The sequence below is a fragment of the Heptranchias perlo genome, chromosome 12 (assembly GCF_035084215.1).
Source record: "Heptranchias perlo isolate sHepPer1 chromosome 12, sHepPer1.hap1, whole genome shotgun sequence".
NCBI classification, from domain to species: Eukaryota; Metazoa; Chordata; class Chondrichthyes; order Hexanchiformes; family Hexanchidae; genus Heptranchias; species Heptranchias perlo.
The window spans coordinates 16,796,204-16,820,129 of NC_090336.1; the positions used below are offsets into that span (position 1 = coordinate 16,796,204).

The window sequence follows — 23,926 nt, forward strand, 5'->3', positions numbered from 1 at the left end:
TTACTTTTTCTTCCGGGTTACGCGTCTCCAAGCTGCACAGTGGGCGTACTGCGCACCCGCATGATGTGATTCACTATTTAAAGGGCCAATGCAAAAATGAATTTTGGAGGAGAAAGGAGGAAATAAACCTACGGATTCCAAAAGAGCAAAGGCAGCACCCGGATTCACAGATACTTCACTTGAGGTACTGCTGGGTGCAGTGAGAACCAAGGGAGCTAATTTACCCAAGCGATGGGAGGAAGAAACCTGGTTCTGCCACCAAGAAGGCGTGGCTGGAGGTGGCAGAAGAGGGGAGCAGCAGGAGCATGATGCCCAGGTCTTGGCAGCAGTGCAGGAAATGCTTTAATGACCTAACCCAGTTCAGGAAAAGTGAGTACAGATGCTGATTCACCCACTTCCTGTGGTGTATAACACCCCCTCTCACTCTGTCTTGGCAAGCCTACTCCATCACATCACTCCTCACACCCACTTATGTTTCAACAGCAACCTTTCTTCACTTTCTATGCACTTCCTCACCTCCCCATGTATCCATCCACTGCTGCCACTCACCCCAATCCTTATGCAACGTGATGCATCTGCCTGATAGTCACCCTCACCCAATGCACTGCATCCATCAGGTGAATATGTCACCTTCAGTCACTCATAGGTCTGTTCTTTCACCCCTTGTAGGAGAAGAGAGCACAAAATGCAAGCGAGAGGGTGAGGACTGGAGGTGGCCCTCCATGAATGGACAGCTGACAGATGCAGAGGAGGAGGCCATGGAGATAAGTTTGACATCTGCATCCCTATCAATTGGAGATAGAGAAACTGGAAACCTACAGATGCCTGGTGGCAGAACTTAAACATTTTTCACACACATGACTTTATTTCATCAATGAACTATGAGAAACCTGAGTATGGTGATTGGCAAGATTGTTACTTTGCCATGACTAATTCATATCACTTTCTGTTGTCTTCCAGGGTGAGTTTTAAGTCATCCTTTCATTTGCTTCATGACGAATGCCAATACATGATGGCACCCATTGAGCGGAGGTGCAATGGGTTTTGAAGGACTGTTTCGTGCAAAGTGGGTGGGAGGGGGGGTCGGGCAGTGGGTGGCGGTGGTGGTGGTGGTTGTGCCAGCCGGCCTGAGTATCTCAATGTCTCTCTTTTGCCACTGTTATTAATAGAACCTGTGAGAGATAAGGGCATCCCTGGCATCAATGTAGGCAGCTGGTCTGGCGATGGGTACCACATCTTTATATTCCTCCTCCTCATCCTGTTCATTATCTTCCTCTTCTTCAATGTTGTTGCCAACAGAGGATGATTGACGAGCGCCTTCATCCTCCTCCACCTGTAAACTTCTCGGCTGTGCTATGCTGTGCAGGACTCAGCACACCACGGTTATTCTGGACACCCTCGCAGACTGAAGGGCTCCCCTAGATCTATCCAGGCACCTGAAGCGCATCTTCAACATGCCAGTGGCTTGCTCAAAGACACACTTGGCCGTCATGTGCCTATGGTTGCAATCGTGGGAAGCCAGCCAGGGAGGCAAAACCCACTGCCTGCTCATTCTGGCTATTGTCGTCGTGGGTGAAGTTTACATAATCAGATGCCCTGGCAAACAACCCATCCATCACCTGCCTTGTACACTTGTGTGCAGACGACTGACACACCCTGGAGATGTCAGCGGTGGCGCCCTGGAAGGATCCAGAGGCAAAGAAATTGAGGGCAGTGGTGACTTTTACTGCGACAGGCAATGTATGGCCACCAGGTCCAGCCGGGAACAGCTCTTCCTCAAGGAGGCTGCAGATATCTGCGACCACCTGCCGACTCAATCTGAACTTGCGTCGGCACTGCTCCTCGGAGAGGTCCAGGAAGCTCAGCCTCTGCCCTCATACCCTCTCTTGTGGGTAGTGACTCCTGCGTCCTCGACCCCTCTGTTGCTCCCCTCTCCGCTGTTCCCCACTCAGCTCTTCCCACAGCTGTTCTTTAGATCTTTGTGGTGCACCTCTCTCTTATCCACCAGCAGATCCCAACACAGCACAACGTGGCTGCCATGGATGGTCATTTTCTTCCTCCTCAGATATCCTCTCGAGTACATCCATTGCGCGCGCCCCCCCCATCCTGATCTTTTCAGTTTGAAAGGCTCCAAAGTTTTGCTAAAGCTGTCTCAACATGAGAACCCTCAGTCTCAATACTCATTTGCCTGAGAAATGAGAGACCAGCTGCAATAACTGGCCTTTTATTCAGAAGGGGCAATCACAGGTTTAAAAAATCCAAATTAACTGCGGCTGAATCTTGCCTCCGGTTCACTGGCGAGATTCAGAAGCCCCGGGAAACCGTTGCTGGAGACGCTCAATTGGAATCAGTTTCAGAATCAATTAAAAAAAACCTACCTCAAGTATCTCAACTAGATAAATTGCCCCGTTAACGATCGACAGTAATTGGGGATGCGACATACAGGAATCGGTTGAACGCGTGCATCCAAACACGCCCACTTTAAACCCAGAAGTGGGCGTGTTGGAACTGGGTTGTGGTTGCGATCACCAAAACTGGTATTTTCATCTCCCGCTCGACTCCAACCCACCCTTTCTTGGGGGTTAAAATTCCCCCTGGAGTGAAAGGATTAGAGTTGCTTAAAAACACACCTCCACCCACCTAACGGGGGTGTCTCATGTGGGGACATGGTTCCATGGGCAGTTGTAGCCCTCTAGTATCTCTTCATTCCTCATATGTGAGCCGAGACAGTGAGTAGCAGTGAGCAATTTAATGGCGGGGTGGGGGGGGGAAATCACAGCCAATTCTGGTTTTGTCCTCCTTCAACATGCACACAAGCACTATTCCAGTACTGAGTGCGGGCTGATTGCCCTGAACCCCTCTTTCTCCCAGACTGGAGATGTCAAAAGGCATCTGTACACCCCACTAGACAAGGCCAAGGATTAAATGAGGGTCCTTCTTGATCTGTTGCTCAGCTCCAAACTACCCAGTGTTTTCACCCAGAGAGTCATGATGGCTGCAAGGATCACATCTGCTCAAAAAAAAAAGTTACTGCACGTGTGCACAGTGCTTAGGCTGACACCCCATTGCAGTACTGTGGGAGTGCTGCACTGTCGGAAGTCTTTCAGATGAGACGTTAAACCGAATCTGCCCTCTCAGGTGGACGTAAAAGATCCCATGGCACTACTTTGAAGAAGAGCAGGGGAGTTCTCCCCGATGTCCTGACCAACATCTATCCCTCAACCAACATCACTGAAAGAGGTTATCTGGTTATTTATCTCATTGCTCTTTGTGGGACCTCGCTGTGTGCAAATTGGCTGCTGCATTTCCTACATTACAACCATGACGACACTTCAAAAGTACTTCATTGGCTGTAAAGATTTTTGGGAGGTCCTGAGGTCCTGAGAGGCGCCATATAAAGGCGCAAGTTCGTTCTTTCTTTCTTTCATTGAAAAGCCCACCAAGGATCACAGTCCTGAAACATTTCCTCCTTGCTAAAATTAACCTCATTGATCTCCATTGTAAAAGAAAACATATGGAATGGAATGATTGCATTCGATAGTAAACTCAGTAGCTTTACAGACTCTGCCAGTTATCTACAAGAACATTTAACAGGTCCTGATAACTGAATCGAATAACGAGGCTGGAAGCTAAAGAAAGATCTTGTCACACTAGATTAGACGAAATGAAGACATGGATAGAAGCCAGCTGTCTTTATGATTCACTGTTTAAATTGGCTCTTAGAACACGAAGCCAGATTAGCCCACCTGCCGATGGATAAAGACAACTGATCCCAGAAGTCTCCAGGTACCGCCCTGCCGATCGACATGCAGCATTCGAAGGATCTGCAGAAACCGGATGCCCCTGGAACAAGAGAAAAGCAATGCTCGATTAATCAGTTAGATGGGTAACTGGGTCAGTGGGTTCCAGTGGCTGTGGTCATAGTCATTGGAGTTTAAAATCTAGGTTTAAATACTGAAGGTAGTAACAGGGTAGGTAGTTAGGACCTTTAGGCTACAGCTTTGGAAACATCTTTTTTTATTCATTCTCGGGATGTGGGCATCGCTGGCATTTATTGCCCATCCCTGGTTGTCCTGAGAAGATGGTGGTGGTCCTCCTTCTTGAACTGCTGCAGTCCGTGTGGTGAAGGTACTCCCACAATGTTTGTAGCGGTTTGATATAACTGAGTGGCTTGCTAGGGTGCTTCAGAAGGCAGTTAAGAGTCAACCACATTGATGTGGACCTGCAGTCACATATCATAGAATCATAGAATGATACAGCACAGAAGGAGGCCATTCGGCCCATTGAGTCTGTGCCAGCTCTTTGAAAGAGCTATCTAATTAGACCCACCCCACTGCCCTTTCCCCATAGCCCTGCAAATTTTTCCACTTATTTATCCAATTCGTTTTGAAAGTTTCTATTGAATCTGCTTCCACCACCCTTTCAGGCAGTGAATTCCAGATCATTACAACTTGCTGTGTAAAAAAATGTTTCCTCATGTCACCTCTGGTTCTTTTGTCAATTACCTTAAATCTGTGACCTCTGGTTACCGACCCTTCTGCCAGTGGAAACAGTTTCTCCTTATTTACTCTATCAAAACTCTTCATGATTTTGAACACTTCTATTAAATCTCCCCTTAACATTCTCTGCTCTAAAGAGAACAACCCCAGCTTCTCCAGTCTATCCACATAACTGAAGTCTTTCATCCCTGGTAAATCTCCTCTGCACCCTCTCTAAGGCCTTGACATCCTTCCTAAAGTGTGGTGCCCAGAATTGGTCACAAGCTGGGGCCTAACCAGTGTTTTATAAAGCTTTAGCTTAACTTCCTTGCTTTTATACTCTATGCCTCCATTTAGAAAGCCAAGGATCCCATATGCCTTTTTTAACAGCCTTCTCAACTTGTCCTGCCATCTTCAAAGGCTTGTGTACATACACCCCCAGGTCTCCCTGTTCCTGCACCCCCTTTAAATTTGTACCATTTAGTTTATATTGCCTCTCCTTATTCTTCCTACCAAAATGAATCACTTCATACTTATCTGCGTTAAATTTCGTCTGCCCATTTCACCAGTCTGTCTATGTCCTCTTGAAGTCTGTTACTATCCTCCTCACTGTTTAATACATTTCCGAGTTTCGTGTCATCTGCAAACTTTGAATTTATGCCCTGTACACCCAAGTCCAGATCATTAATATATATCAAAAAGGGCAGTGGTCCCAACACCGACCCCTGGGGAACACCACTGTATACTTCCCTCCAGTCTGAAAAACAACCGTTCACCATTACTCTCTGCTTTCTGTCCCTTAGCCAATTTTGTATCCATGCTGCAACTGTCCCTTTAATCCCATGGGCTTCAATTTTGTTAATAAGTCTATTATGTGGTATTTTATCAAATACTTTTGAAAGTCCATATATACACAACATCAACCGCACTGCCCTCAACAACCCTTTCCGTTACTTCATCAAAGAACTCAATCAAGTTAGTCAAACAAGATTTGCTTTTAACAAATCTGTGCTGGCTTTCATTTATTAACCCATATTTTTCCAAGTACCAATTAATTTTGTCCCAGATTAATGTCTCGAAACATTTTGCCACCACCGACGTTGGACTGACTGGCCTGTAGTTGCCGGGTTTACCCCTCTCCTCTTTTTTGAACAGGGGTGTAACATTTGCAATCCTCCAGTCTTCTGGCACCGCTCCCATATCTAAGGAGGATTGGAAGATTGAGGCCAGGGCCTCCGCAATTTCCACCCTTACTTCCCTCAGCAACCTAGGATGCATCCCATCCGGACCGGGTGACTTTTCGTCTGCCATGTGTCTGCCCATTTCACCAGTTTGTCTAAGTCCTCTTGAAGTCTGTTACTATCCTCCTCACTGTTTTCTATATTTCTGAGTTTCGTGTCATCTGCAAACTTTGAAATTATGCCCTGTACACCCAAGTCCAGATCATTAATATATATCAAAAAGGGCAGTGGTCCCAACACCGACCCCTGGGGACACCACTGTCTACTTCCCTCCAGTCTGAAAAACAACCGTTCACCATTACTCTCTGCTTTGAGCGCTGCCAATCTTTTTAGTACCTCTTCTTTATCTATTCTTATCCTATCCAATTTCTCTACTACCTCCTCCTTTACTGTGACACATCCTCTTCTTTAGTGAAGACAGATGCAAAGTACTCATTTAGTATCTCATCCATGCCCTCTGCCTCTACAAGAAGATCTCCTTTTTGATCCCTAATCAGCCCCACCTTTTCTTTGACTACCCTTTTATTATTTGTATGTTTATAAAAGACTTTTGGGTTCCCTTTTATGTTAGCTGCTAATCTATTCTCATACTCTCTCCTTGCCCCTCTTAGTTCCATTTTCAGTTCTCCCCTGTACTTTTTGTATTCAGCTTGGTTCTCTACTGAATTATGTACCTGACATTTATCATAAGCATCCTTTTACTGTTTCTAAGCCTACTTTTTCTGTTGTAAGGACGGCAGGTTTCCTCCCCTAAAGGACATTATTGAACCAGTTGGGATTTTAACCACAACCTGACAGCTTCATGGCCACTTTTACTGACCCCAGCTTTTCTTTTATTTTCAAATTTTTAAAACTGAATTCAAATTCTCAAACTGCTATGGTGGGATTTAAACTCGCATTCTCTGGACTATTAGTCCAGGCTTCAGGATTACCAGTCTGTCAACATAAAATGGTTACTGTGAGACCTAAAGGGGTATTGAAGGATGGTTCCTCTCATCTTTAAATAGAAGTGTGTGTAATGGTGCAATTCATGACACGGTGATAAAATCATGTTGGTTGATTCTGCCTATCAATCCGTTTTGTTCTTAAGTTTTAAATTCTTGGCACTGCAAGCTGGAGATGCATCAAAGTGCTTCATAAAATGGCGGCATTTGGGTTTGAGATGCTGATCGCAACCGCACTGCCGCGTGAAGGCCAGGTACTTACGACAGGAAAGGTGGGAATGAGGATAAAAAAAAAATCGGAGAGCGAATCACTCTGGGCTGAACTCCTGTACGCATCACAGAGGCAGTGCAAGTCACTTGTTGGGCCCTCTTGGCCCGGGATGGTGTGGGGCTGAGGGAGGCCGGTGACTCTGCAGGAGGGCAGGGCAGTTGATGGCATTTGAGGAACCCGGCAGTGAAGTATCCCAAAACGGGAGAATGAACCTTCAAAGGGTAATTTCCTGAGCTCGCATTTCCAGTGGGCTGCCTTCCCCCACACGCCGCAAACACATGGTTTAAACAGCTGGAAAATCCTACTCGTATCCAAGGTGGAGGGAGAGGGTTCAAGGCCCTCTGCTGGAAGAACAAAGTCGGAAAATTACCCCTTTAGTCCTTGTAGTTTTGTTTCCAGCACGTGAAAAGGTGGACAGCATGATTTTAAGTGAGAATAGATTTGATAACATTGGTAATAAGTGCAAAACAAACAAGGTGAAATCAGGCTGTGCGATAGCAGCATGCGAACTATGGACAAGGAATGTCATGTGAATGAATTAAGCATTCATAAGCTTTTGTCCCATGCATAATTTAACACCGGAGGTGTTACTGCACCAAACCCAGTTAATATACAGGCCTAAGCTTGCTCTGCCTACCTGATGGCTGATGTTGCAAAAACTTGTCCATTTGAGCCCACACAGAGGACTATGACTGAAGCCACCACCACTATGAGATCTGCCAGGAACAAAAACAAAGTCAGGGTAGATTATAGAAATTTAGGATTCACCACACAGTCTACAAACCTTGGGGGAGAAAAGTCAGTCTTTGAGGGAGTATTTGCTAAAATGTAGCAAGCACTTAGAGAATGGGGAATAATGAGGACTCACCTCAGCCTGTTCTCCCATCTCCGTTGATGATTCGTTCTGTTCTTGCAAATACTTACAATAGACTATTTTATTTTATAGGTTGAAACTCCCCTTTTATAAGGTATTTCTCCTTTTCTTTTCCTCAGGGCTCCCAGGGCCACTCACTGCCCTCAGCTGAAAGGGCCCTCGGTCTGTTCCAGGCTTCTGTCAATGTTGCTTGGAAGCCAAGTGCTGGGAGGTGCACAGGAGCAGCTTTGGGTGACTCCCTCTCCCTCCTTGTGTGGAAGTATCTGGCCTCTGCTCACTGCACTCCCACAAAGGCATCTGTAACTCCCATAGAAGGAATCATAGGTACAAAGCCACCCCATGGATATATAGAAAGGAGAAAGTGCTATGGGGAAAGAGCGGGGGAATTGGAATAATTGGATAGCTCTTTCAAAGAGCAGCCACAGGCATGATGGGTTAAATGGCCTCCTTCTGTGCTATAAGATTCAGTACTGGTACCCCAATGCAGTGCCACCCGATGTGATTTTTTTTAATAAGCCCATCGATCTCTAAACAGACCGTTCCCATTAAAGGGTGCACAACAAAGGACTGACCACTGAATGTGTATTTCATGCAAGATGTTACGGTAACAGCCACTCACCAATGATTGAGATAGGTTTCCTGGCAAAGCGGAGCCTTCCCCAAAATCCAACGTATTTGCTGCGGCAGCCCGCTGACCATAGTCGGACGAAGTATTCAATTCCAAAAAATACCACTAATACAATCTCCTATTGAACAACAAAGAAATAAGAAATTCTAAAATGGTACAATTGTGCACAAGTGGAAACTCTAGAACCTTCACTGTGTCTGTACGACCCTGCACACCCCAACTGGAATGTTATCTATGACAATGAAGATATTGGTGTAATGGTGCTATACCATACAATGGATACACTATACTGTGGGGAGGGTAGAAGGTCAGAGTTGAATAGTGGACACACAGAAATGGATAGATATCCTGGAACTTCACTTGATTACCTTTGAGGATCGGGGAATCTTTATGTCGAATTTTCTCTCAGGCGATTACAGGGGTGGCTGGGAGCCTAAATGGGGTAGATTGCAGATGTTCTATAAAAGGAACAGACTTGTTGAATCGAGTTGCCTTTTCTCATCCCATGCTTTCTTAGATGCTCATGTCTCACTTCCTGGGGATATCGTGATGATGAGCACAATGCAATGTTCTGCATCTTCTATCTCCTTCAGGTTTGGCAAGCACTTTTTCACGAAGTTAGTGCCCCTTTAAGAGGTCTTTGACTGTGCTGGGTGGAGGGTGTGACTTATACTCTTGTATGGCAATTGTATTTTTCTTTTAAATAGTATATGAACGCCTTTGGGTTGCTCACTTGTTTTTCATTCTTGACTTGCACCATTGTGCTGCATTTAGAACTTTCCTAGTGTGCAGTCAAGATAAAATCAGGTAGTTAGGAGCTCCACCAACTAAGACCAGTCACACACCACCACCCAAAGTACCCAGAAATAAAGTCGAATCTAACAATCCTGTCCAGATCCAGGCCAGGTTTCCTGTATCGAGTCAAGTTAAAACCATTGGTACCAGTGCCGGTTCTGCCCTTAGGTTAATTACTTTAAGATTCAAATTGATAACCATGTTCTTGCCCCTCGCCCCATCCAAACACAAACACTTTAGTGTCCTAGAAGCCATTTAATTCTTCATGAGAATTATGTTGCCTATTGCCACAATTAGCTGTTTTTGAATACAAATGGAATCAGATTGTCAAAACTGTGAATCAAAATGAAGTGAAATAAATCCCGTCCTATTTAGTCAGGTCTGCCACAAATTCTTCTGCCCGTTTATCGCTATGGACATTTCTCTGGTTTTACCGACAGTTTACGGAAGAAACAGAAAGAGAACGATCGTCGTCTGAAGTAAGTGAGGTCCTGTTGGAAACATCCAGTAGCAGCAGAGCTAAACTGATGGTTAGGAGAAACTATCGAACAGGAGTGTGACCACAGCACCGGTCACGGGAAGTGGCAGGAGGGTCATAGAAACATAGGAACAGAAGTAGGCCATTCAACCCCTCGAGCTCTGGGTCACCAGAGCGCCTATCAGGGGAAACAGCAGGAGTGTCAGCAGAGCACCAGTCAATGGAATCGGCAAGAGTGTCACCAGTGCACTGATTAGTGGAAATAGCAGGAGTGTCCACAGAACATGATTCTATAGGCAATTGGGACTAGCTTAGTGGTATAAACTGGGCGACATGGACATGTTGGGCCGAAGGGCCTGTTTCCATGTTGTAACTTCTATGATTCTATGATTCTATGATTCTAACACTGGTCACTGGAAACACCAGTAGAAGTGTCACCATAGCACCAGTCACTGGAAACTACAGCACAGTTACAAGGCTAAACGACACTATTTTTCATATATGGGTACATATACCAAACAACTGCTAAAATCACTGTGTGGGGATGCACACACAAACTGGCACAGATACGGGTACAGGTCTGAGAATGCTCTTTGGTAAGTGTAATATTTATGCTGAGGAAGTCAATCATGAAGCAGGAATAAAAGTCTGTTTTAAGTGTTTTTCAAGTTATTTAATTGACAAGTTAATTAGCGTTCATGGACAGATGGAAGTCTCCTTGCTGCTTAATAGAGCAACTCTTTGACTGGATCCATTCAAGGGACCGTCTTTCACACTGGAATTCACTGGGGACTCTTCCCGCTCCATCCCTCTTTCTACAGTTTACTTCTTTCTCTCTGTCAGACTGTAGTTTTGCATGTTTCTGTGAAATAATAATTTGGACTTTGAACTAGAATTGTCAAACTGGAAAACTTCATCAGCTGTCACGCTTCTTCAAAAGATCTTAATCAACTGGGGAAAAAAATACTCCATTTTCATTTTTTTTTTATTGTGTGCGTACAACTTGTAAACCAAAGCATTGTCAAATATGTAAATGTGCACTGTCAGCAAGACAAAGCACAAGACAAGTAGGCAATGGTTACTGTCTTTGAATTCCTTACTCTACATGCAGACAAGCTAAGTGTGCATCGATCAATCCTGCTAGAGACTAGAATGACTAAAAGGAGAGGACTAGTCGGCTGAGCGCCAGGCGCCATTATTCACGTCTGATGTTTAAATAAAGGACCACTGACCCCGACGAGACCTCAGATATTCAGGGAGGTCAGAGGTGAAAGTGCACAAGCTGTTCTTCGTGGCTGTACAAAACTGATCCAGGTAACCATTAGCAACCAGAACATGCCCCCTGGTGACAGCTCGATATCGGAAAGTATTTCCTATATCGTTCCTTGAATGAGTCCGAGCAGCTCTGTGGGTTGATAAATACATTGCCGCTGTAGTTGAGCACACTTGCCAAGGCAGACCCAGAGCGGATAATGTTAGGAAAGTAGGAGAAATAAAACAGGTTCTAAAAAAGTTCAGATCTTTTCAAAGCTGCAAATTATATTCAGTGACCGCGTATGAAAGGGAAAATAAATTGAGAAAAACCATATATGAGAATTGCTAATCATGTATGGACATACACCCAATGGCTCCGACAACACACAACATGCTAAGGTCGGGGGGGGGTAAACAACTGTTTTCTAATACAGTGCCGACATCTCATAAGTGAATCACTGAACATTAATCCTAGCACTAAATCTTTAGGTGGGGGGGGGAAATCAGGTTAAAAAAAATCTGCTTCGAACACTAATATAAATAGTTCCAAAGGCTTTTAGCCTCTTGTGGAGAGAGATTTTATCTTTGCACGAGAAGTCTAGATCGCCATTCTGCCAAGATTCCTTATCTGGGATCTCTGGCGACGGCTCATATGAGTGAAATAAGCAAAGTGTGGATTTTTTTTTAATATATTGAATGTAATAATTTAGCTACACACAACAACTTGTGCAATGTTAATGAAAATAAAAACAGAAGGAAACCAGGGTTCAGGAATGTTATTAATTGTACTTAAATCTCTTCGTAGAGGGAACATTACTCCACAGGCAAGTAAAAGTCACAAATCAGATCGGAGCTAAGTACCCTAATTAGAGTCAATTATTCTTTTTCTCCTGCTAGTCATTCATTTCATGCCCCTATTCCACAGAATAGTCGACTACATTTCAAGTTTAAAGAAAAGATACAGAATCTTGTGCTCAGCAGTCCCCCTCACTAAAACAAAACAGCTCTCCCATCTAACTACATTACAACGCACTCATTCAAACCTCATGACTTTTGACACAGGGAAGATGGGGTGCGGGGGCTGAGGGAAGAACTGCTTTGGTCCCTGTGTGAAGCAACTTCATAGGAACAGGAGTAGGCCATTCAGCCCCTCAAACCTGTTTTGCCATCCAATTAGTTCATGGCTGATCTGTACCTCAATTCCATTTACCTGCCCTTGATACCCTGACCTAACAAAAACCTATCAAGCTCAGTCTTGAAAATTTCAATTGAGCTAGCATTTTGGAGGAAGAGAGTTCTAGATTTCCACTACCTTTTGTGTGAAAAAATGCTTCCTGTTTTCACTTCTAAATGGCCTGGCTCTAATTTTAAGATTATGTGCTCTTGTTCTGAATTTCCCCACAAAAGTTTTCTCTGTATCTACCCTATCAAATCCCTTTGTTATTGTAAAAACCTTATATAGCTCACCCCTCAACCTTCTAAATTCGTGAGTGTGCTCATACCTCTGGTTGGTATTTCTGGCGAAAATATAAACATGAAGCTGAGTTCGGATCGGTCAAGGCCCTGTGGGTGGCGGAGTGGGCCCAGGGGCTGAGTGGCCGGGTCCTGCTCCTACTTCTTGTGTTCTTTAGATTTGAGGTTAGGACCAGATCAGCCATGATCTTATTGAACGGCGGAGCAGGCTCGAGGGGCCGATTGGCCTACTCCTGCTCTTATTTCTTATGTTCTTATGTTTAGGATTTTGATAGAATTACCGATCATTGGAAACCTTCACAAACATCTTTACAATGTCACACCACAGTGACCAGAACAATCCTAGCCCAAGGATATCACTCACTCAAATGCGCCATCGAAAGACAGACGGAAGCTGTCGGAAAAATAATTCAAGAAGATTGTTTGTTCCGCATGATAAAATTCACAACGGGAAAGAGATTCTTCCGGTATTCCTGTAATATGAGGTGATGTGCTATTGCGGTTCCTTTTCATTGGGTAGCTTATGACGCACACCTTCCTGCCAAATGATTTCATTCCAAACCAGCACTGCTGCGGCAACAGGCAGTGGATGTGGTTGAAATTGTAAATACAGTGTGCTCCTGATAGTCTGAAAAATTTGGGGGATTATTCGATGCTTTGGATCACCCGATGATTTGAATCAAGCAACGTAAATAACACAGGACAGTGGGAATTTAATGCTAAAAGCAAATTTAAGTTATCAGATAAGTTGAATGAAGCAACTTTGAATTAAAAGGAGTAGACTATTATATAAAACACTTGCCTAGAATGAGATCAAAAGCTATAATGCAAACTTGGGATTTAAACAAAGTTTCCCAACTGCTTAGGCCTCAAGCTTTATGTTTAGGGCATCTCTTCAAATCCTTGATTATAGTACAGACTTCAAATAAACTCATCCTTTATTGTACACTAAATGATAATCAACAGATTATTATTAATGCTGTTGGAATTCCAGTGGCTTTAGTGGCAGAGCTTTCGTCCCGATAGGGTGGTTAGACGTATGCGCCGGGAGGGTTTTTTGGGCTGCCACAACCCATGTGATGAAGAGGGGGCCACCCACACCTACCGGATGGGAGTATCCCGCTGGATGTCAACCCAGAAATTCAGAGCTGGAGCTCCGGTCTCCACTCGCTGGAGAAAAAGAAAGAAGGAACTTGAATTTATGTAACATTTTCATGACCTCAGGACATCCCAAAACACTTCACAGCCAATGAAGTGATCTTTTGAAGTGTAGTCACAGGCAAATGTGGCAGCCAATTTGTGCACAGCAAGCTCCCACAAACAGCAATAAGATAAATGCCCAGTTAAGTTTTTTGGCGGTTGTAGGCGAAGCATAAATGTTGACCGAGACACTGGGAGGACTTCACCACTCTTCTTTAAATAATGCCTTGGGATCTTTTACATCCACCTATGGGGCCCTGAGTTTAAAGTTTCATACAAAACATGGGCACTCCCTCAGTAAAGCATTGATGTATCATGTTAGTCCAGGAATGCCTCGATTTTAAAGTTCTCATCCTCGTTTTCAAGTCCCTCCATGGCCTCGGCCCTTCCTAACTATATAACTTCCTCCAGCCGTACAACCCTCCTCCAATTCTTGCCTCTTATGCATCCCCGATTTTCATCGTTCTACCATTGGCGGCCGTGCCTTCAGCTGCCTAGGCCCTAAGCTCTGGAGATCCCTCCCTAAACCTCTCCGCCTCTTTACCTCTCCCTCCTCCTTTAAGATGCTCCTTAAAACCTACCTCTTTGACCAAGCTGTCCTAACTTCTCCTTGCGTAGCTCGGCCTCAAACTTTTTTTGATAATGCTCCTGTGAAGCGCCTTGGGATTTTTTTACAACGTTAAAGGTGCCATATAAATGCAAGTTGTTGTTGTGGTAGATTATATGCTTAAGCCTCTGGTGAACGGTTTGAACACATGACCTTCTGACTTAGAGGTGAGAGTGCTACCACTAAGCCAAGGGTGACACCACATTCAAAGGTTAAATGCCGGGTAGAGACTACATTTTGAATTCAGGACATCAGAATACGATTGCAGCAGACTTCCACTAGATCTGCCAGCTGTGACCACTGAGGCCAGGATTAAAAGCCAAGCCCTTGGAATGGGAGTGCTGCTGCCTGAGTAACCGTGCAAACATTTGCAGTGTAACAAAGCCTGACTAAGTGGGCAAGATCAAAACATGACCTAAGTCCCTAAAGAGGGTATGGGTTTATTTGACAAACTGAACAGTCGGGGCAAATCAAATAGTGATCATCAGTGATGTTAGAGACGGCACACAAAATCGCCTTGTAATTCTTTTTTCTTTCTGATATAAAAGAACAAGAGTAACATTTTTTAAAAGTACACTTTGGGTAACATTCTTTGACTTTCTTTTAAATATCATTGCTTCACAGTCACAAGAGTTTTCATTTTATTAGAATACAAACAGTACACTAAGTCAAAACAAATAAATATATCTGCGCTGTTCCTCATAATCATGTAAACCAGAAAGAAATGGTTTGCTTTTAGAATAAAGCTTCTGCTTTGCTGAAACTGAAAGGCCAGGCCTTAAAATCTGACAGGAAGTAAGAAATCTCTCCACGTTCTTTATCTGGAACTACTGGCACAAGCCAAGAGTGAGAATATCGTGAATGTTTCACAGAAAGTATTTTTTAATCTCCTTTTAGCTCTATCTAATTCTGCAGCCATACTCTGACCAACTCTCCTCAACCCAACACACAATCTTGTTGTATCCAGGTGGATGTAAATGATCCCATGGTACGATTTCGAAGGCGAGCAGGGGAGTTCTCCCCGGTATCCTGGCCAATATTTATCCCTAAACCAATATCACTAAAACAAATTATCTGGTCATTATCACGTTGCTGTTTATGGGACCTTGCTGTGCGCAAATTGGCTGCTGTGATTCCTACTTCACAACAGTGACTACGCTTCAAAAAGTACTTAATGGGCTCTAAAGTGCTTTGGGACATCCTGAGGTCGTGAAAGGCACTATATAAATGCAATAGTACTATATAGTCCCAAACCAATCAATCCCCGCTTGTCTTTATCTAACTCTGCTCAACCTACTGTAACTTCAGTCAAACAAAAGCAAAATACTGTGGATGCTGCAAATCTGAAATAAAAACAGAAAAATGCTGTAAACACTCAGCAGGTCAGGCAGCATCTGCGGAGAGAGAAACAGAGTTAACGTTTTAGGTTGATGGCCTTTCATCAGTCATCTTCAGTCAATCCTGGTCAATCCAATTGAATGCTGAACTCTCATTCTGCCAGACCCAGTCCAATCCTACAGCTGTCCTCTACTGTCCATCAAACTAATCCTACCCTGTAGCCCATTTTATCCAGTCCATGGTTCTTCTACAGCTCGTCAATCCTCACTACCCAACTCTGCTTAACCCAATGAATCAAGTAATTCAATCCAACACATTGAATTAAACCAATCTCGTTTTAAATAACATTCAGTTGTGTTTAATAGAAACTGCTTCCGTCAAGTATCATGATATGTGATTTCATACCTTCAGGTTTGCTTTTTCATGAATATTCCATCTGATTTTTGTTGTTGGCTTTCCTTTGGAATTGCATTTTTTTCTTTGTTTTTCTTTGTGCCTGCACCATTCCTTCTCTTGTTTATTTTCTTTCCTAAATTCTTTTATCTTTTAGACCTTGTTCTTTTTGATTAAATTTGTTTTTGTAAACTGTAGATGCTATCAGGATCGGCTCAGTGGTAGTACTCTCACCTCTGAGTCAGAAGGTTCAAGCCTGACTCCAGAGTCTGGAGTACATAATCTAGGTTGACACCAGGGAGTGCTACACTGTCATCTTTCAGATGAGACATTAAACCAAAGCCCTATCTGCCTTCTCAGTTGGACATAAAAGGTTCAAAGAAGAGCGGGGGAGTTCTCCTTGTTTCCTAATTAACATTTATCCCTCAACCAACACCCACCAAAAGCGGATTATCTGGTCCTTTATCTCACTGCTGGTTGTGGGACTTCACTGTGTGCAAATTGGTTGCATCCCTGCATCACAACAGTGACTAAACTTCATAAGTACTTCATTGGCTGTGAAGCGCTTTGAGATGTCCTGAGGATGTGAAAGGTATTATATAAATGCAAGTTATTTCTTTCTTTCAGTTTCTCATCACTGCTTTTATCCCCTCATTCTCCATTTTGCAGCTCTCTCCCACTTTCAGCCCCTTTCTGCCGTGACTGAATCAGCGAAAGCAGTCGCTGGCAGTCGAGACCCAAGACTTTAATTGGATCTGTTGGCAGCACTGTTGAAACTTGTACCAAAGGTCTTGGCATCTTTTGAAACATTCGTTAAAAACTCTGGCAACGACAAGGTGAAATCTTTTCCAAGGCTTTTGACATTGGTTTTACACATTACGGGATCCATCAGGAGCATCATAAAATGTCCGAAATCCAAATGCAAATCAATTCCGCAAATGCAATTTCCTGCGCTGAAACGGGGGTAGAAGCCAAAATGCAACTCGCTGGGATGTGGGCTACCAGAGGCAGTTCACCGGAGCAGACAGCAATTAGCTCTTCGGCTCCCCCTTAATGTGGATCCCTGGAAGACGATCAACAAATATCATCAGCATGGTGCGAACTTTGCTCTGCTGTGTGGAAAGATACAAGGGGCTGTCAGATCCCGATTATGCAGGGTTACTGTCTGAGCCGTGTCCTGGCAGCAAAACTGCTTTAATCAGTCTGATATTTTCAGCTCAAGAGGATCCAGCTGGTTCATGAATAAAATCTGCGCTACTGTGGTTGACATCAAAAGGAACCGGGCGGTACTTAATGCTAGAATAGATTTTTCTTCTTTTTACATTACGCAGTGAAAAAAAAATCACATGCGCTGATTTATAGATGGAGGTGAATGGAGGGCAATTGCATCACAAGACCAATTATGTATTAACCTCTCTAGCAACATACATGAATTATTTGTCTTTGAAAAGATAATGAAAAAAAAAGTGCACGACCAATAGATTTATCAGTTCAACATCTTAACCAAGGCGGACTGCAGTCCCATTCTAGCTGTTCACTTGTGTGGGAAGTTTCTCTCATAGCAAACTAAAAACGCTTTCTCCAAAGGGTCAGGGAGGGATAATTCAGCCAGGGCTCCCCACTCCTGTGTCAGCCGTGGCTCAGTGGGTAGTACTCTCACCTCTTAAGTCAGAATGGTTGTGAGTTCAAGCCTCACTCTGGAGACTTGAGCACATGATTTTAGGCTGACACTCCAGAGAAGGACTGAGGGAGTGCTGCACTGTCTCTCAGATGAGATGTTAAGCAGATGCTCCATTTGCCCTCTCAGGTGGACACAACAGTTCCCACGACATGATTCAAAGAAGAGCAGAGAAGTTCTGGCCAATATTTATCTCTCAACCAATATCACCAAAACAGATTATCTGGTCATTATCACATTGCTGTTTGTGGGACCTTGCTGTATGCAAATTGGCTGCTGTGTTTCCCTACATTACATAGTGACAGCACTTCAAAAGTACTTAAATATCTGTAAAGTGCTTTGGGATGTCCTGAATTTGTGAAAGGTGCTGTATAAATGCAAGCTCTTTTTCTTTCCTGTTTGCTATCACAGTGGCCCTTGCTAGAAATATGCATGTGTGGGCTGTGAGTGGTCAAAGCTCACACAGAAATGGCCACCTGAGCTCTTAGAGGACTGTAAGCACTAGTTACAGAGCAAGGCTCCGATAGGGGATGGTGGGCAGCAGCCTTACAGAGCATGCTCGCTTGCCAAAGAGGAGTGGTGAGTGGTGCAGTCATCTTATTGTCATAGGTTGTTGTTAACTTTTTTGAGTTGGTCAAATCTGACTACTAGATATCATTAACAATCAAGATAGGCATCCATGGCAGTTTACAACTGTAACAAAGGTTACTACAACAAAAGTGCAATTTATTGTTGTACTATCTAATGCAAAGATCAACTAATGCAGAATTAATCCTCACTTACCATCCCATCTCACCACAACATACTCCAGAAAACATTTCCCCCCTTACTCATCCACAGGCAGTGAGTTGCTGGGGCACTGTTCCAAGGATGCCAGTAGCTCGCCCAAGTGGGCATTCTCATGTGGGAGGCTGGACAATGACCATCAGTAGGTTGTTTGGCCATGGAGTGGATCACAACAGAGCCCCATCCTGGCCTCAGCTGATGCACACACACACACACACACAAACTTCCAACAAGGGTCGGAAGATAGTGATCAGCAGTAAGCACCTTGATTCATTTTTTTCCTCACTAACATAGGGATTTCAAGTACAGCAGCACTCACTGTGTTCCACAAGAGTTCAGTTAACTTAGGACATACCAGTAAATAAACCATAGACCTTCCTGATCTGTATGGCTCACTGCCATTCCACAACCACTGACTCATCTAATGGTGTGATTGCATGGTTGCTGACACAGCATTACGGTAAGTGTTTACTGTGTGTATGAAATACTAAATATTACATTACAATCTATGTCTTGCCAGCATAGCCTACTTGATAAGAGCATTAAAATAATTTACACACCGAGAGTACAGTGTGGAAAACTCTGTGTAAAGGAAAGAAAGAGCTTGCATTTATATAAGCACCTTATCATGTCTCAGGATGTCCCAAAGTTTTTCACAATCAATGAACTACTCTTTGAAGTGCACTCACTGTTGCTTTAGGAGGCAAGCAAGGCAGCCAACTAGCACACATCAAAGTGTGGATTGAAGGCTCAGCCCAGATCTCACACTGAAGTCCTTGGGGGGGTGAGGTTTGAACCCACAACCTTCTGACTCAGGGGCTGCAATGCTACCAACTGAGTTGAGCCAACACTTGAATAGGAGCAGCTTGCTGTTTAACATAGTGCATCAGGCAAACTGTTGTAACAGTCACACACCGGGTTTGCAGGTCCTGTGTGAAAGTTAAATAGTCAATAAAACGCACGCCCACACACACACCAAAATAAGAAAACAACCATCCAAGAATAAATTGTCTGTAACAAAATGATTACAATCTCTCTGTCCTATTACCACCATAAGTGTATTAAAATCTTGCTCACATCTAAAAGCTTTAAATAGAATTGATCTGATGGTAGCAACTGCAGTTCATGGAGGTATGGGCCGATTACACACAAACAATCTGTCGCCATGTTTGCTTAAGCCGCTGTTATGAAAACAACCCCTGCCTGGGCACTCAACTCCGTGTCAGTAAATGTTACAAGTTTTCCATCGTAGGTTGGCTCCGGGGAATTCCCGACATGCTCCAGTACACAGCTGCAACAACAGTAAGTGAAACCGACCCTTACAGTCCAGCACTTAACAGTTCTCAGAGGAGCAGACGTTTGCTGGCAGTTCAAGTTGGCAAAAAATACTCAACGCCAGTGCGTGATTAGTGCTCGCACTCGATATGCCCCCTGGCCCTGCCATACTGTGGCTGAAGTTATGGATTCTTCACTGACACATTCAGGAAGCCACCACCACCAGGGAAAAGGCAGGATCTCTTAGTCAGCCATTCTGCGTTGGATCTTTTGTCCCGGAAATGGATTTAAGAAAAAGTTAATGCAATTTTAATCGGCAAGACATTTACAGGAAGAAAACTACTTTTCTTGAAATATTACAAGGGTCTGCTGGGTGTGCGGACAAACATGGCAGCACTTCTGGATTATGCACCATTGACTCAAGGTGGCATATGCACGCATACTATGAATTTTATGTAGTTTTTATTTATCTTGGTGGTTTTTCCTCCTCTCTTTTTCCTCCTCTTATGCTGAAGGAGTTGACTTCTTGCTGGGGTACAATTCCATGGGTGGGGAGGTCGGGGCGTCAGGCGCCAGTTAGCTCACTTAACGAGCTGTCATTCATGTCTGAGCCTTGACAGGGTATCAGCAAGGAACATAGGAACAAAAGACGGGAGTAGGCCATTCAGTCCCTCGAGCCTGTTCTGCCATTCAATTAGATCATGGCTGATCTGTACCTCAACTCCATTTACCCGTCTTTGCTATTTTGATATCCTTACCTAACAAAAATCCATTGATTTCAGTCTTGAAAGCTCCAATTGTCCAAGCGTCCACAGCCTTCTGGGGGTGAGAATTCCAGATTTCTACTACCCTTTGTGTGGAAAAACGTTTCCTGATTTCCCTCCTAAATGGCCTAGCTCTAATCTTAAGATTATGTCCCCACGTTCTTGAGTCCCCCACCAGAGGAAATAGTTTCCCTGTACCTACCCTATCAAATCCTTTTAACATTTTAAACACCTCAATCAGATCACCCCTCAATCTTCTTTTCTCAAGGGAATACAAGCCAGGTTTATGCAACCTGTCCTTATTATTTAACCCCCTAAGGGAGGCATCTCATCCGAGCCCAATCCTGCCCTCAACCAGCAGTTCCAGCAGGGGCTTCTGGCAAAACAGGAGTAAGAACCCTGGTTGAATTCTCCCTTCCTAAAACAGAGGCCAGATATAGTCATCCTAATCACCAGCTTAGCGGACAGCAACTAACAGCACAGACTGGTTGGGTTGGGGGGTTGGGATGATGAGGCTGGGGCAGAACCATTTTTAAGAAAGCTCTTCTGATAGATTGCAGGTGGGTCACAGGTTTGATCGCCACCCTCCACCCACACCCTCATCTCCCTGAGATTGCGATCTCAGCCATGTCACTGTGCACAAATCACTGAACAGAGTCCAGGTGCCTCCTTATAGGAAGGGAGGGATGAATGAAGAAAATTCAAGGGTTTCATCTTCAGTCTAGCTATGCTTGCTTCTTGGTGAGCAGTAATTGATGTCACTGGCTTAGGTTTGTCATAAAGTACTGGGCTTTTCAAAAGGGTGAGAATCACATGCCTTTAGCGTCATTTACACCTGATAGGAGGCATTAGAAATGGCCGACATAAAAAGGAACTGGAGGAATGTGGAACGGCACAGTGCGATCCAAAGATGTTCTCATACATGGAGTTAAAACGATCAGGCCTGTTGGAACTTACTGAAATGATTTGGTAAATTTTAGTTGGTTAATTGGAAAGCGAATGTCTCTTTTTCAATGAAAATGTATATTGGATCTTGTAGCCTCTGTTCTTAATGGGACCATGGGGATTGGATGTCAACCAATGCCTTGTATAGTGTCAAACCAGGTAACGAGTCACTCACGCTTGACACAAACCATGCACTGTCCAGGGAAATGGGTCAAACCGTCTCAGAAAAGAAAGGAGGCTACGCCCTGTCAATCATGCGATTTTAAACAGAACAAGGAGGAAAATGATTTAACCCTTTCACCATCAAACTAACTTGCGTTCTCATCAGTTACACCATAACAACCAACATCTGCCCAGCGTGACCCATTCAATCCATCCCCACTGTCTATACAAATATTACACTAGGCCACGCATGTGCTCTTTAGCATTTCTGTCAGAAGAATTTTTAAACTTAAAATTAACCCGCTCACTGCGGTGGATTTTATGTTTTCAGTCAATCATTGCACATAACCAAAGGATATCCTGTGGGTCGCTTGTGACACTGAGAGATCGGTGAGACGAGAAAAAGCCAGTCACAGATTGAGGAGAAATGGAAGGGAGAAAGACAGAATCAAAGATAAAGGGAGAGACAGAGCATCAAACAACAGCCTGGAGATAAAGAGGTGGTAAGGTACATGGGATATCAGGGAATGCACAACCAAAATCACACAGAGAGCAGTCCCAGAGGTGCAATTTGTCAGAGTAACGAAAAGGCATCAAGGTAGTGACAGGACACAAACTGCACCCTCCGATTCCGTCCGTGTTCAGTCTCTGATCCGGGGCAGGTTGTCAGGTAAGCTTGAGTTGAGGTGTTCTCACAGGAAAGGACTTGGCATTGACTGCTCTTGGCCACCACGCAGTAAAAAGTCATAGGGCGCCAACTAGGCCAAGGGCTGTCAGCAGGTCAGTTCTGCAGTTTCAGGTCAGAGTTGCCAACTCTGGTTGGAAGCATTTCTGGAGGTTTAATCACGCGATGTTCTGACCATGTGATGTCTGATCACATGACGCCTGATCACAAGCTCCCATTCCCCGCTCTCCATCCCTCCCCTCTCTCCCTCTCCCACATTCCCATCTCCCTCTCTCTCTCCCCCTGAGCCCCCATTCCCCAGTCTCCCTCTCTCTCTCCGAGCTCCCATTCCCCAGTCTCCCTCTCCCCCCAAGCCCCATTCCCCAGTCTCCCTTTCTCCACGAGCCCCCATTCCCCAGTCTCCAAACCCCTCCCCGCATTCCCATTGCCCTCTCTCTCCCCTCCCCCATTCCCCAGTCTCCATCTCTCTCCTCTCTGCCCCCATTCCCCAGTCTCCATCTCCCCACAAGCCACCATTCCCCAGTCTCTCTCCCTCCCCTCCCCCAATCCCAGTCTCCCTCTCTCCAAAGCCCACATTCCCAGTCTCTCATTCTCCCCTCCCCCCATTCCCCAGTTTCCCTTTCTCCCCTTCCCCCATTCCCCAGTCTTCATCTCTCTCCCCTAAGCCCCCATTCCCCAGTCTCCATCTCCCCCAAAGCCCCTATTCCCTGGTCTACCTCTCTCCCCAAGTCCCCATTCCCCAGTCTTCCTCTCTCCCCGAGACCCCATTCCCCAGTCTCCTTCTCTCCCCGAGACCCCATTCCCCAGTCTTCCTCTCCCCTGAGCCCCCATTCCCCAGTCTCCCCCTCTCCCCGAGCCCCCATTCCCCCTTTCTCCTCCCCCCATTCCCCAGTCTCCCTCTCTCCCCCTCTCCCTGAGCCCCCATTCCCCAGTCTCCATCTCTTTCTCCTGAGCCCCCATTCCCCAGTCTCCATCTCCCCCAAAGTCCCCCATTCCTCAGACTCCCTCTCTCTCCCCAATTTCAGAGCCCTCCCCCCCATCGATTTCGGAGACCCCCCCTCCCCCGCTCTCTGAGGGTGACGGCTCTCAGCAGCAGCTGGTGATGAGCTCCCTGGAAAAGGCTGAAAAATGATTCTGTTTAAAACCAATGCAAAATTAAACCTGGTTCTGACCTCTGACACCAGTTAGTAATTATTTCGAGCACCTCACATGTGTCTGTTGTTCATGTGGGCGCACTGCGGCAGGAAATTTAAATCGCTGATCTCCCGGGCTGCTGGAGGCAGGGCTCGGGATAGGAACCCCCAATTCAGGGAAACTCCAGGTCATTCCTGGAGAATTGGGAACCCTATCTCAGGTGGACGATCCACGCAAGACGTAACAAGCAACAACCAACAGATTGCAGGTCAACTCAGTGACCCTCACAAACTGCCGGTTAAACTGACACTTTGGAACGGTTTCGCCCACACACTGGTAAGGTAAAGCGTATCCACCTCAGTATTCGATTTTAGCAGCACCTCCTGAACTCCGCTCTGCTAGAGTCCAGTGTAATAATAGCCCACTATTTGGCAAATATTCAGGAGAATAAAACTATCACTGAAAAGGAAAAGCAAGAGGAAAGGGCGATGCACTACAAGCTCCCCCACTACATTAACACCCG

General features: G+C 44.9%; 1 protein-coding gene across 6 annotated transcripts in view; it reads right to left on the reverse strand.

Moving 5' to 3' along the window:
- LOC137327844 (potassium voltage-gated channel subfamily KQT member 1) overlaps positions 1 to 23,926 on the reverse strand; it is a 699,654-nt gene that overhangs the window by 489,095 nt on the left and 186,633 nt on the right. For all 6 annotated transcript variants that reach the window (XM_067993703.1, XM_067993699.1, XM_067993701.1 and 3 more), the window contains exons 4-6: positions 8,428 to 8,554; positions 7,572 to 7,650; positions 3,747 to 3,843 (exon numbers count right to left, since the gene is read on the reverse strand). In XM_067993703.1, the coding sequence (XP_067849804.1) occupies positions 3,747 to 3,843; positions 7,572 to 7,650; positions 8,428 to 8,554 (303 nt within the window). The remainder of the gene's footprint in view (positions 1 to 3,746; positions 3,844 to 7,571; positions 7,651 to 8,427; positions 8,555 to 23,926) is intronic.